Genomic DNA, 11,822 nt, shown 5'->3' with positions numbered 1-11,822 from the left:
ACTCTCTGTTCAGTGGGTGTATTTAGTCAGACATAAATACTGTCACAGCTCGACTGTGGAGGCAGGATAAGGGAGGAACTTAGAAACTTTATTTACAAAAAACAGAAATCATATACAAAACCAACAGAAACAACACACTCCTGCACAACACAAAAACAAACATAGTGCCTGGATGGCCCATAAATGTGGCTTTAAACAGGAGACAATGACACACATTAGAGAAAACAGATGAAAACATGTGTGCACACTGTACCATTAAACAGTAAATGAACTTTCTAATCCACACTGACTCATTTAAAAACACTCTCTGGTGCCTTTGGGATCATCTGATTGTGTTGGTATCAACAAATCAACAATCATGACCCTCTAACCATCCATTAGCTTTGACAGAGATACAGTCGACGCCCAAAGAAGAACCACAAAACCAAATGCACGAGAGGAAGGTCACATCAACAGGAAGTTCCACATTTTATATTTCTGAACATCTTTTTATGTCCTCTGGCTTGTTTCTGTGCTGTAAAAACAACCTGCTTTATCCTGGAATCATAGCAGCAGATTGCTACATAGCTCCCTCTAGTGGTAATACAGAATGTAACGTGTTAACCTAACTGGAAGTTAACTGCTGATGTGATTTGGTGCTGCATAAAGAAAAGTGGAATGAATTGTCAGCCGATAATCCAAAACAAAAACAGTATCTTCTGAAAGTGAAACGCAGTTAAAAACATCACGAGTTTGGACTTTTCTATCATCCTCTGATCATCTTTGTAGGTCATTGCATCTGTAAACACCAGAGCTGGAAAAGTTTTGAATGAATTCTGACAAAACTTTGCAGGGATTCAGAGTGGGGTCATGTTTGATGGTTTACTGATGGAAAACTAACAAAAACAAGCCTTAAACCTTATGATTCTTACAAGTGTGGTGTGTATCGTTAACATATAGAAAGTACATTTAAAATATGATGTCACATTTGACCTCTGACCTCACTTTTACATTTCACATCTGTCTTTCTTTCACGTTGACCCCAAAATGTGTTAAATCTTTAAAGTATTGTCAGGGGAATGAATGAGTTAGTTATAAATAAATGTTAGTTATAAATATACTGCAGTGTAATATTACATACTAAGTTCAAGTCATTAATGCCCATTTATTTACAAATACTTATTATACTACTCCAGTGTAATGTTAAATAAAAATACACTATTCTTACTTAAAAGTAAGCACTGCACAGACAGTGAGCTGCCTGAGGTTTGTGCTCTCAGAGAGCTTCTTGTTCTTTAGTTTTCACTGCTGGTTAAGGCTGACTGTGCCGTAATCTGAGTCTCTGTTTCCTTGTTTTCCTCGCCCTCTTTGATCACCTCACTCATGTCAACAGCAGATGTGTCGTCTTCCAGCTGTTCTGATGGCGGCTCTTCTTTTATTTCTTTGGTCTCGGTGTCGTCAGCAGGAGCTCTGCTGCGTTTTTGTTTCATTGTTTTCAGCTCAGTTTCATTCACCTTGGTGTCTAAACACAGAAAGGAAAAGTGTTATTCATATACATGTGTTTGTGTGTTTGAATACAGCTTTCCTATTGTAATTTTTATGTAACCATAAAATACCTGTAACTGTGTGGGAACATTAAAATAATAGTATGCATTATCAATCAATCAATCAATCAGTCTTTATTTATAAAGCACTTTTCATACAAAACAAACTGTAGCACAAAGTGCTTTACATGGTTAAAAGCAGCCCACCCCACCCCACCCTCCCACTCATCCCCCGCACTCTCATTAACAGAAACGGTCATGGATACACCCCCCCCCCCCCCCCCCCCCCCACACACACACACACACACACATATACACACACACACACACACATATACACACACACACACTTAAAGAGTAAAATTGGGCTGGGTACGCATTAGCCAAGTGAGGAAACACTATCACAGGGAGCTGTCTGCACCGGGAGCCGGTCACAGACCGCAGCCTCCAGGCTGGGCACACAGCAGGAGGGCGGCAAAGAAGCCCCCCAGCCAGGCTGAGAGGATCCACAGAGCCCCAGCAGCCACGGTCGATCACAGCCCCGGTGCAGAGAGCCCCCTCCGAGGAAACACTGGAGATATGACCTAATAAGAATATAAACAGGATAAAAAGATAAAATAAATAAGAGTGGGATACAATATAAATATAAGTATAAACAGAGTAAGAAGATAAAAAATGAATAAGAATACAATCAATAGATATTAGGTAAAACTAATTAATAATATAAATAGAATAACAGGATAGAATAAATAAGCATAAAATAAATAAGCGTTAGTTAAAAGCTAAATTAAAAAGGTGGGTCTTGAGCCTGTTCTTAAAAACATGAATGTTCTCTGCAGCCCTGAGCTCCTCCGGCAGGCTGTTCCACAGTCGAGGACCATACCACTGAAAAGCTGCCTCTCCGTGAGTATGTGTCCTGACTTTAGGGACAATCAAAAGGCCAGTACCAGAGGACCTCAGGGTCCGTGAGGGTTCATATGGTAAAAGCAGATCTGAAAGATAAGAAGGCCCAAGACCATTAAGACATTTAAAAACCAATAAAAGAACTTTAAAATCGATCCTGAAACACACGGGGAGCCAATGCAGCGATTGTAAAACCGGTGTAATGTGGGCCCGCCCTCTGGTCTTCGTCAGCACACGAGCTGCAGAGTTTTGCAAAAGTTGCAAAGGTGAAATATTCTTTTTGGGGAGACCAGAGAGCAGGGCATTACAATAATCAATGCGACTGGTAATAAAAGCATGCATCAGCATCTCCGTGTTAAAAAGTACAGGGCCTAAAACCGACCCTTGAGGCACACCACACCACAACATGTCATTTTATGGATCTTAGAGGAGCATGTATCCATACACACCATAAAAGTTCTGTCTGAGAGATAGGAAGTGAACCAGTTGTGTACAGCACCAGAGAGGCCCACCATGTGTTTCAATCTGTTTAAAAGTATAGCGTGGTCTACTGTATCAAAAGCTGCGCTTAGATCCAGTAGCACCAGGACTGTGAGCTTTTGGGAGTCCCAGTTACATCTAAGATCATTTAAAACCTTTAGGAGAGCGGTCTCTGTGCTGTGGTTCACCCGAAATCCAGACTGAAATATTTCTAGGATCTGTTTATCATTCAGAAAATCATTAATCTGAGTAAAAACAAGTTTTTCTAAAATTTTACTTAAAAATGGTAAGTTGGATACAGGTCTGCAGTTATTAAAGCAGATTAAAGCATTAGTCATGCATTTGTAGATTTATATTCCTGTTCAACCCCGCTGACACTCCCTCTGATCCCTCCTGCTGATTAAGATCCTGTAGTGTTACATTTATCCCTGCACCACAGTGTAAAAATATTTAGCAATCATAAACTGTAAACTGAGCATAAGTGTGAGAATAAAATATTCATTCAGGTAAGATAATGCTGAAATAATCACTTGTTAATTTCCAAAATCCAGAGCAGCATTACTGTCCGTGAATGAATGTATGCAGACTTCTATAGAGGGAAGCAAAGCTAACACTGTGCTGAATTTAGTCTCAGAAATTCAGCCTTTCATACTCCAGGAAATATAGAGAAGGGAAACAAACGTGTGACGCACCAGGTTTTTTTGATAGTATGAAATTCCAAACAAGAGCGATAACAGCACCAACGTACAGCAGGCAAACGATCACGATCATGAAAGTGGCCGATGGTTGTTTTGTGACAGCAGAACCTTAAAAGATAAAGAAATAAAAGTTTGTCCTGTAAAACTAGTTCTGATTTGGTTCAAACTGCACATGATGAGGGTGAAATAATAAAATAGTTTGTTTCTGAATGTGAGTCATTATTACCTGGAACATGTATGTGTGTCTCTCTGCTCTGGTTGGTGTTCCTCTGTTGGACTCTGCAGGTGATGTTGTTGCTGTGTCTCTTCTCCACAGTCACTCTGCTGCTGACAGTATAGAGGTCATCAGGACCTCTGACGGTCTCTGTAGGTCCAGCAGAGAGGAGGTTTCCCTCACCGTCCAACCACAGCAGCTCAGGCTCTGGATACCAGCCTGCAGACTCACACTGTAACACCACCCTGCTGCTGTCATTTGACATCACCTTTATGATGGGTGTAGAAGTTGACCCTAATGAAGGGAGACAGGAGACAGGACTGAACCATTGCATGCAGGGTAATTGGATAGACCTTATTCAAAGCTTTTTCTTCATGTTCACCTCTTTCGTCACAGTAAAAAAAGAGTTTGATGTCTCTAGATGCTTCTATAATTAGTAAAATACATTTTTAAAAATAAAAATATTACCAGTGTTACCTTGTGTTACGCCACCAGCAGAATTGGTCTTTTAGGATTCATATGCAAAAAAGCCAGTTTTTGTCTCACACATTGAAACTTCTCCACTCCGTAGAGCTTTACAAGACGGGTCCTGGATGAATATGATGAAGAGCAAGATGTTCATGACTGAGGTTCTAGAAACTGCCAAACAACTGCTCACAGGTCTGTTCACTCATTTGAGGCTGAAGAAATATGCCAGAGAAGCAGAGGCCTGGAGAGTAAATGGGCTCTCCAAATATTAATCCAAGGTATACTCTCAGCTTCAAGAGAAGACTAGAACAAGGCCTGCAAGAACATCTGGGAGAAAGGCACATCAAACAACACTAACAGCAAGTGTGTGACCTAAGAGTAGACCACAGACAGTCAGTCAACATCAGAAATGCAGATAACTAACAACGAGTCTCCAGAATGAAGAGCTGGACAGCATCAGGACCTGACATGATCCATGCCTACTGCCTGAGAAAGCTAATGGCATGCTGTGATTGCAGCACAAATAAGCAGGTTACCAACAGCAGGTACTCATCCAGAATGACTAACACAGTGAAAACCAATGCTGATTATTAAGGATCCCAGCACTATCGTATCACACCATCAACAACAGGCCGATTAGCTGCCTCTCTACAACACAGAAGCTCCTCTCAGGCATTGTAGCAACCAAGCTGAGTAGACACGAGTCAATACATGAATAAACCAGCAGGCCCCAGCTCCTGGGTGACCGAGTAGTACAGCTGGACCTCAAGACCAGGTAGACCAAGCTGAGCACTGCCTGGATTGGCTTCAAGAAAGACTATGACTCAGAGCCTCACACATGGATGCTGCCTCGGTGCATAGCACCGTACAAGGATAATAGTGCACTTTTATACATACTATTTCATAAGAGTCATAAGATACTCAGCTGGAGTAACAAACCTGTCACATTAGAAGATAGATGTGACTGATGTAAAGACAGATACAGATCATTATGCGTGCAGGATTCCACCCAAAGTCCAGTATCCTGATGCTCTATGAGCAACAGAGAAATAGAGGGTGAAAATTCATGTGACAGAACCACAATCCAGGATTAAACACGAAGCATCCATGAATACATCAGGAAAATGCCCCCCTGAGATCAGCTGCTTCAAGACTCCATCAACAAGACAGACAATAAGGAGGAACAGGACAGAAACTGTCATGGATGACCAAACACCTGCACTGTATGTACCATCGACAGATTGAGAAAATGGCTGATATCAAGAAATCCTACGAGTGGTTGGAAAAGACCACCTTACAAGACTGTACAGAGGCTCTGATCATGGCACCACAAGAAGAGGCCCTAAGCATCAGATCTATAGAGCTAGGACTCTACCACAGCCAACAGGACCAGAGCTACAGGCTGCGCAAAGGTGTCCCAGAGACTCTCTTACACATAGCAACATGAGGTAAGGTACAAGCTGGGAATGAGCACAACCAAGTGTCTGAGATAGTGTACAGGAACATCAGAAGTTTGCCATGATATGGATCTGCCCAAACTGTAGCTCTGCTAAGTTGCAGGTATCTGCTGTATATATTTACCTCTGCAGAAGAGAAGTGTTAGAAGCACCAAAACAGCAGTGACGGCTGAGGGTCTCCAGAAGATCCCCTGAAGAGACATCCTTCACTTCTTATCTGAAAGTCAAAACAAAAGGCTTTTTACTCTCTTCATCTCTCAGTGCATGCTAACGGTCTGATATCATGAAACTGTTTCAGTAATATAGTTATTTCTAGAAAAAACACTTCCCTTTTAGGTCCATTCTAAATTTGTTTTCTGTTTTTTAATGAGTGATGTTCAGTCTTTATAAAAAAAACACAAAATAAAGGTCATTAAAAAGATCATCATTACTGCATTTAATGAAAAGATATGATCAAAATTATTCATCAGAGATTTGGGAAATTGTTTTGTCAGAGTTCAAATAAAATGATTAAAGTAAACACAAGAACAAGTGTCTGAACTTTCTCTAAGTGAGCGCTCAAACACATTTTAAAGTTTGTTTGTTTCTGTAATGTCACTCCTATCACTTTGGGTGAGGTTAGGAATGTTGACCGACCAGTAAACCAACAGCTTACAGTTTTCTCTTTAACACAACAGAGCGGTACAGAGGCCACATCTCTGCAGACACTGCACGAGTCTGCCAATCTCCCGATCCACTCTCACTGCGCTGCTATAAACAGAACCTTGAGATACTTGAACTTGTCCACTTAGGTGTTAATTTTCATTCCTCTCTCTGAACACTGAACTGCAAACTGCCGCAGAATGAAGGCTGAAGATCTTCACTTGAAAAGCCAACAAAAACACGTGAGCCACAGAAATGAAAAACCTCGGCTGTGTGCAGAAACTCTGTCTGTAAAGATTATAATCAGAACTGTGACATATTTCCAGCAATGGAAGCCAGACCCTCGCTTAGACATCAACACTGGGCCTGAAACCCCACAGTCCCTGAAATCAGAGGTTACTCATCACATGATGTACAAACCCTGTTTCATTTTAGATTCAGGATCAATATGGACTTAAGTTCATATGAATATAAGTTCAAAATGAAGTTCAACATGGACTGAAGAGAACATATTTTATGTCTTCCTTTAGTCATAAAATATGACTAAAATAAAATATCTTTGGTCGTCCCTCCCCGAGCCTGCTTCTACCACAGGTTTTCTTCTCTCCCTGTCACCAAGTGCTTGCCCATAGTGGATCGCCAGGGTTTCTTTGTATTATTGTAGAGTCTTTACCTCACAAAATAAGTGCATTGAGGCGACTGCTTAAATCAATTAATAAATGAATGAAATTAAATTAGACGCACATCTTTCATGCTTTTATTCTTTGACATAGAACATTAGCATCTGTCTTTCACCACTTGTCCTCATGCTTCGCTTTCATCACAGACAGAACAAAAATAACAACATAAGCGTGGGAATCTGACTCCACCCCAGGACGCTCTGTAAAGCAACAGGGTGGTTTTATAGGGTAGGTTTGTGTCTTATTCACGAAAAAGAAAAACATCTGAAAAAAGAAACACAGTTCTGTGTTTTGTGTCTTTTTGACAAATTACTTCTAGTAAAAATTAAAGTAATGTGGACAGAAAGTCTGCCTTTATAAGAGAAAATTTGTTAAGACCATAATTCATCTTTAAACATCATTTTAGAACATGTTTGTTTATGACGCTGCTAACGCTGAAACATGTCCGTTGTGTTCACCTGTTCATCGGTCTGCTAAGGCTGGATGTGCACCATCGCACTCACCAGGAACTCTACAGCCTATCAGTGAAACAAAGACACACGCTTACACAGACACACAGATACATTATTATATATTAAAAAAAAAAGGCTTACCGCAGATAAAGACTCAGTGTAACAACACAGTGGTGCAGACTGTAACTCCTGTTGTCCTGAGTTTTACAGTAAATCAGTCGTTATATAGTCGTTATGAGAGCTCAGCAGAGATAAAAACCAGCAGAAAGGCAGTCTTTGGGCTCTGCTGTGGTCAAACTGGATGCTCCGGTAAGTTGGCATCAGATTCTGAATGAAACGAGTTTTTACTTGTCTTAACTGCACAATCTGGCTTCAGATTACACAAACTGTGAAGCGTTACTAACAGAGACTGCTGCAGGTCATAAATCTCACAGATGACACACTTACAGTGTGTTATGTGTCGCAGAGTTAGAAAGACAGCAGATTTCATTCTAAGCTGATAATAAAACCATTAAATCCAGTGATCGCCGTCTCTGTCTTACAGTGTGAGTCTGTAACCTGTGAGAGAAACCCAGCGTGCGTCACACTCTGATCGCCCTCGCTGTAATCACATCAAAGTTTCAGATCCAGCTGAACATTGTGCTAAACTAAAAGTAAAACTGCAAAACTAAAGCCCTGTACACATAGACATCATACACACACCGCGTATTTTTATATTGCATGCAAATACTGTACATCTTGTAATTGGTGTGTGTATGTGTGTATATTGTATATACAAATATATACACTTTTCAAAGACACTATATGAATCTAATCTAATTCAGGCTGTTGCTCTTCACTCTGAGAAAGGTTATAAGGTCACTTCCAAACAATCTGAAGTCCATTTTTCTCCAGTGAGAAACATCTTTCACAAGTGGAAGCTTGCTGCCAACCCCTCACACCTCAGTTATAAGCTGTGACACTCGTTTGTGCACAAACTTAAATAAATGTGATTCTGAACTTCATCAGTTGTGCAGCACAAAGCACAACTTGAAACTGGATGGTCTATAAACATGGCTGTAAACAGAAGGCAATGACACACATGAGGAAAATAACACACTAGAAAAGCTGAAAGCACGTCCGTCTGTTCAGTCTCAACAATCATTAACTTCCTAACATCCACCAGATAATGTGGAGGTAGCTGACAGACTCAAAGAAGCAAACGCATAAGGAAGGTCACATGACTCATTTTACATTTCTGAACTTCCTCTTTAAAAGTGATCCACAGGCTGACGTGCACTCTGCTTTATTACAACAGTTAGATCTGTGGCTCCCTCCAGTGGGTAAAGCCTTTACCACACTATGCAGTGTGTAAGTCTGGAAGTGAAACAAACTGCAGGGTTTTTAGTTTTTTCTGTGAAGTCACTGCAGTTCCCTCATAGATGAAAACTCCTGAACACATCACAAGTTTGATGTTTTCCGTGATGTGATGATGAAGTGACGATGAGCAAAGAAACAGAGTCTCAAACATGTTTGATGTCTTCTGTGTCTCACGTCATGCACGTTACGGCGTCAGCTCCTCGAAACTTTGGATGCAGCATGAGAGCTAAAGTTTAAGACAAACGGTCATCAAATTTTAGCTTTTTTGTTTGAACCACTTATTCTGTACTTCTGTTTCTTCTATTTCTTTTCCTTCTTGGCTTCTTTGATCTCCTCAGCAGCAGATGTGTCGTCTTCCAGCTGTTCTGATGGCGGCTCTGCTTTCATTGCTATGATCTCGGTGTTGTCAGCAGGAGCTCTGGTGCATTTTTGTTTTGTTGTTTTCTTCTCAGTTTCAGTCTCTTTGGGGTCTACACACAAAAATGACAAAACAATATAAACATGTGCCTGGCTGCCTGGTTCTACTGCAGGATTCTTCCTATTAAAAGGGAGTTTTTCCTCCCACTGTCACCAAAGCACTCTCACTCATAGGGGTCATATGACTGTTGTGTTTTTCTCTGTATGTATTATTGTAGGGTCTACCTTTCAATATAAAGTGCCTTGAGGCGACTGTTGTTGTGATTTGGTGCAATATAAATAAAATTGAATTGAATGTGTTTGTTTGAATACAGATTAACATTATATCAAAGACATCTATAGAGTGGAACAAAGGTGACACTCTGCTTTATTTATTTCTGCTGAGTATCATAAATCAGGAGTGTCAAAAATCATTGTCTGATTATTGAAGAGAGGGGAAACAAACGTGTGACGCACCAGGTTTTTTTGATGGCATGAAATTCCACACGACAGTGACAACTGTACAAATCCACAGCAGGCAAACGATCACAATGATGAAAGTGGCCGATGGTTCCTTCCTGACAGCAGAGCCTTAAAAGATAAAGAAATTGAAGTTATTTTTGTAAAACTAGTTCTGATTTGGTTCAAACTGCACATGATGAGGGTGAAATAATGAAATAGTTTCTGAATGTGAGTCATTATTACCTGGAACATGGATGTGTGTCTCTCTGCTCTGGTTGGTGTTCCTCTGTTGGACTCTGCAGGTGATGTTGTTGCTGTGTCTCTTCTCCACAGTCACTCTGCTGCTGACAGTATAGAGGTCATCAGGACCTCTGAGGGTCTCTGTAGGTCCAGCAGAGAGGAGGTTTCCCTCACCGTCCAACCACAGCAGCTCAGGCTCTGGATACCAGCCTGCAGACTCACACTGTAACACCACCCTGCTGCTGACATTTGATATCACCTCTATGACGGGTGTAGATGCTGACCCTGATGAAGGGAGATGGGAGAAATTACAGTAATCTGCTGCACACGTTACAAGAGAACATTTGGATATTTACTAACTGTGTGTGAGATTATTAATATCATTACTTTGAATTATTTATTTACACTGGAAAAGACAAATAATGTCACATATTCCAGAAAATTTTTAAAAGATTCTTTTGTGCTAATAAACTTTGACAGTAGGAATTAGTCATAACAAAATTAAATAAAATAATCTTACCAACAATGAGATGAACATATGACCTTTGACCCAGCTGTGGAATGAAACATCTGTACAGTCCTTCATCAGACAGCTGTACTTTGGAGAGAATCAGTGAGATGTCTCCATGATTCAGATTATCAAAGGACAGTGAGGTTCTTCCAGCGTACGACGGCTCTTTCAACTCCACATTTTCTTCATTTTTGTCCCACATGTAGATAAACCCTGGTGTCAGGTCAGTTCTGGCCCACTCCAGCTGCAAGTTTGAAGCATCCACAGGATGCTCCAGAGAACAGGGTAAAACAACATCATCACCCAGCAGAGCCACTATTTGCTTTGTTGGAGCTTCCTGAGAATAACCTGAAAGAAACACATCAGATTTGATTTACTGCTGTAGGATTCAGATGAAAGGCTGATAGAAGCAACACCTCAGACATGGATGGATCTCTGCACAGACCTCAGAGTCTAAAAGATTCTGTTCTTTATTTAAACTCAGAGAGTAAATAACACAAAGAGCAACAACAATGCAAATAAATGACATTTGTACCATTATGGTAGTTATTTGATCCCATTTTTCTGTGTTTTTTATTGTGTAAAGAGGCTCTCTGTGTATGTGACCAGGGCTCCACCTCTTCACAATCTGAACATAAACATGTTTTTTCCAGTCTGTAATTCTATTTGATGCCTCTAAACTTACCTCTGCAGAAGAGAAGAGTTAGAGACAGGGCAGCATTAATGAAGGAGGAGAGTCGAAGTGTAAACTGTCCAGAAATCTGATAAAGAGCCATGATTCACCTCTGAAAATTAACAAAAATGCTCTTTATCTCTGTCTTACAGGAAGCAACAGTACAATCCTTTGAAACATTAAACATTACAGTCTTAAATATGAATGCTGAAATTAGGAAAAAAAATACTTCAACGAAACACTTTTAGAGACACTGGAAAGAATTTCTTCTTTGTTCAAAGACTTTCTGTACAGATTTCCTCTCTGGTGCTCTTCTTCACCTGCTTCCTGTTCCCACAGCAGCAGAGACGGTGTGTGTGAAGATCAGACTGAGCTCCTGAAGAGCATTACTCATTACTGTGAAAATGAAAAAGCAAAACAAGCTTCCTGTTACTATTTTGTCTGTCACAGAAACCAAGACAACAATGTGTTTTGTAACGTAGCTTTTTCTAAACCCTTTAAAATATCAGAAAGTACTGGGGACAGCTCCTACGCCTCTACATGTACTTCTGGGTTTTCATGGCTGCTTGGATTTGAGGATTGGCTTATTTACACTCATTTGGTTAAATGAGATCGTTCAGATTTTTGTAAGTTTTGATGCTTTTCAGATTTTCTTTTGTCTGTT

At 40.4% G+C, this 11,822-nt stretch overlaps 1 protein-coding gene across 1 annotated transcript; it reads right to left on the bottom strand.

The window, feature by feature from the left end:
* Window positions 1–1,274: 1,274 nt before the first annotated feature.
* On the bottom strand, window positions 1,275–11,261 carry LOC134623763 (butyrophilin subfamily 1 member A1-like). The gene is made up of 4 exons (XM_063468784.1): window positions 11,171–11,261; window positions 10,495–10,833; window positions 3,831–4,112; window positions 1,275–1,501 (listed from the first exon to the last, which is right to left on the bottom strand). Exons 1-4 carry the CDS (start codon window positions 11,259–11,261, stop codon window positions 1,275–1,277), a joined length of 939 nt encoding a protein of 312 aa, XP_063324854.1.
* Between the last annotated feature and the right edge of the window lie 561 nt (window positions 11,262–11,822).

The sequence above is a fragment of the Pelmatolapia mariae genome, linkage group LG3_W (assembly GCF_036321145.2).
Source record: "Pelmatolapia mariae isolate MD_Pm_ZW linkage group LG3_W, Pm_UMD_F_2, whole genome shotgun sequence".
Lineage (NCBI taxonomy): Eukaryota > Metazoa > Chordata > Actinopteri > Cichliformes > Cichlidae > Pelmatolapia > Pelmatolapia mariae.
Note: the sequence above shows the minus strand (reverse complement) of the source record. Positions and strands in the feature narration are given on the sequence as shown.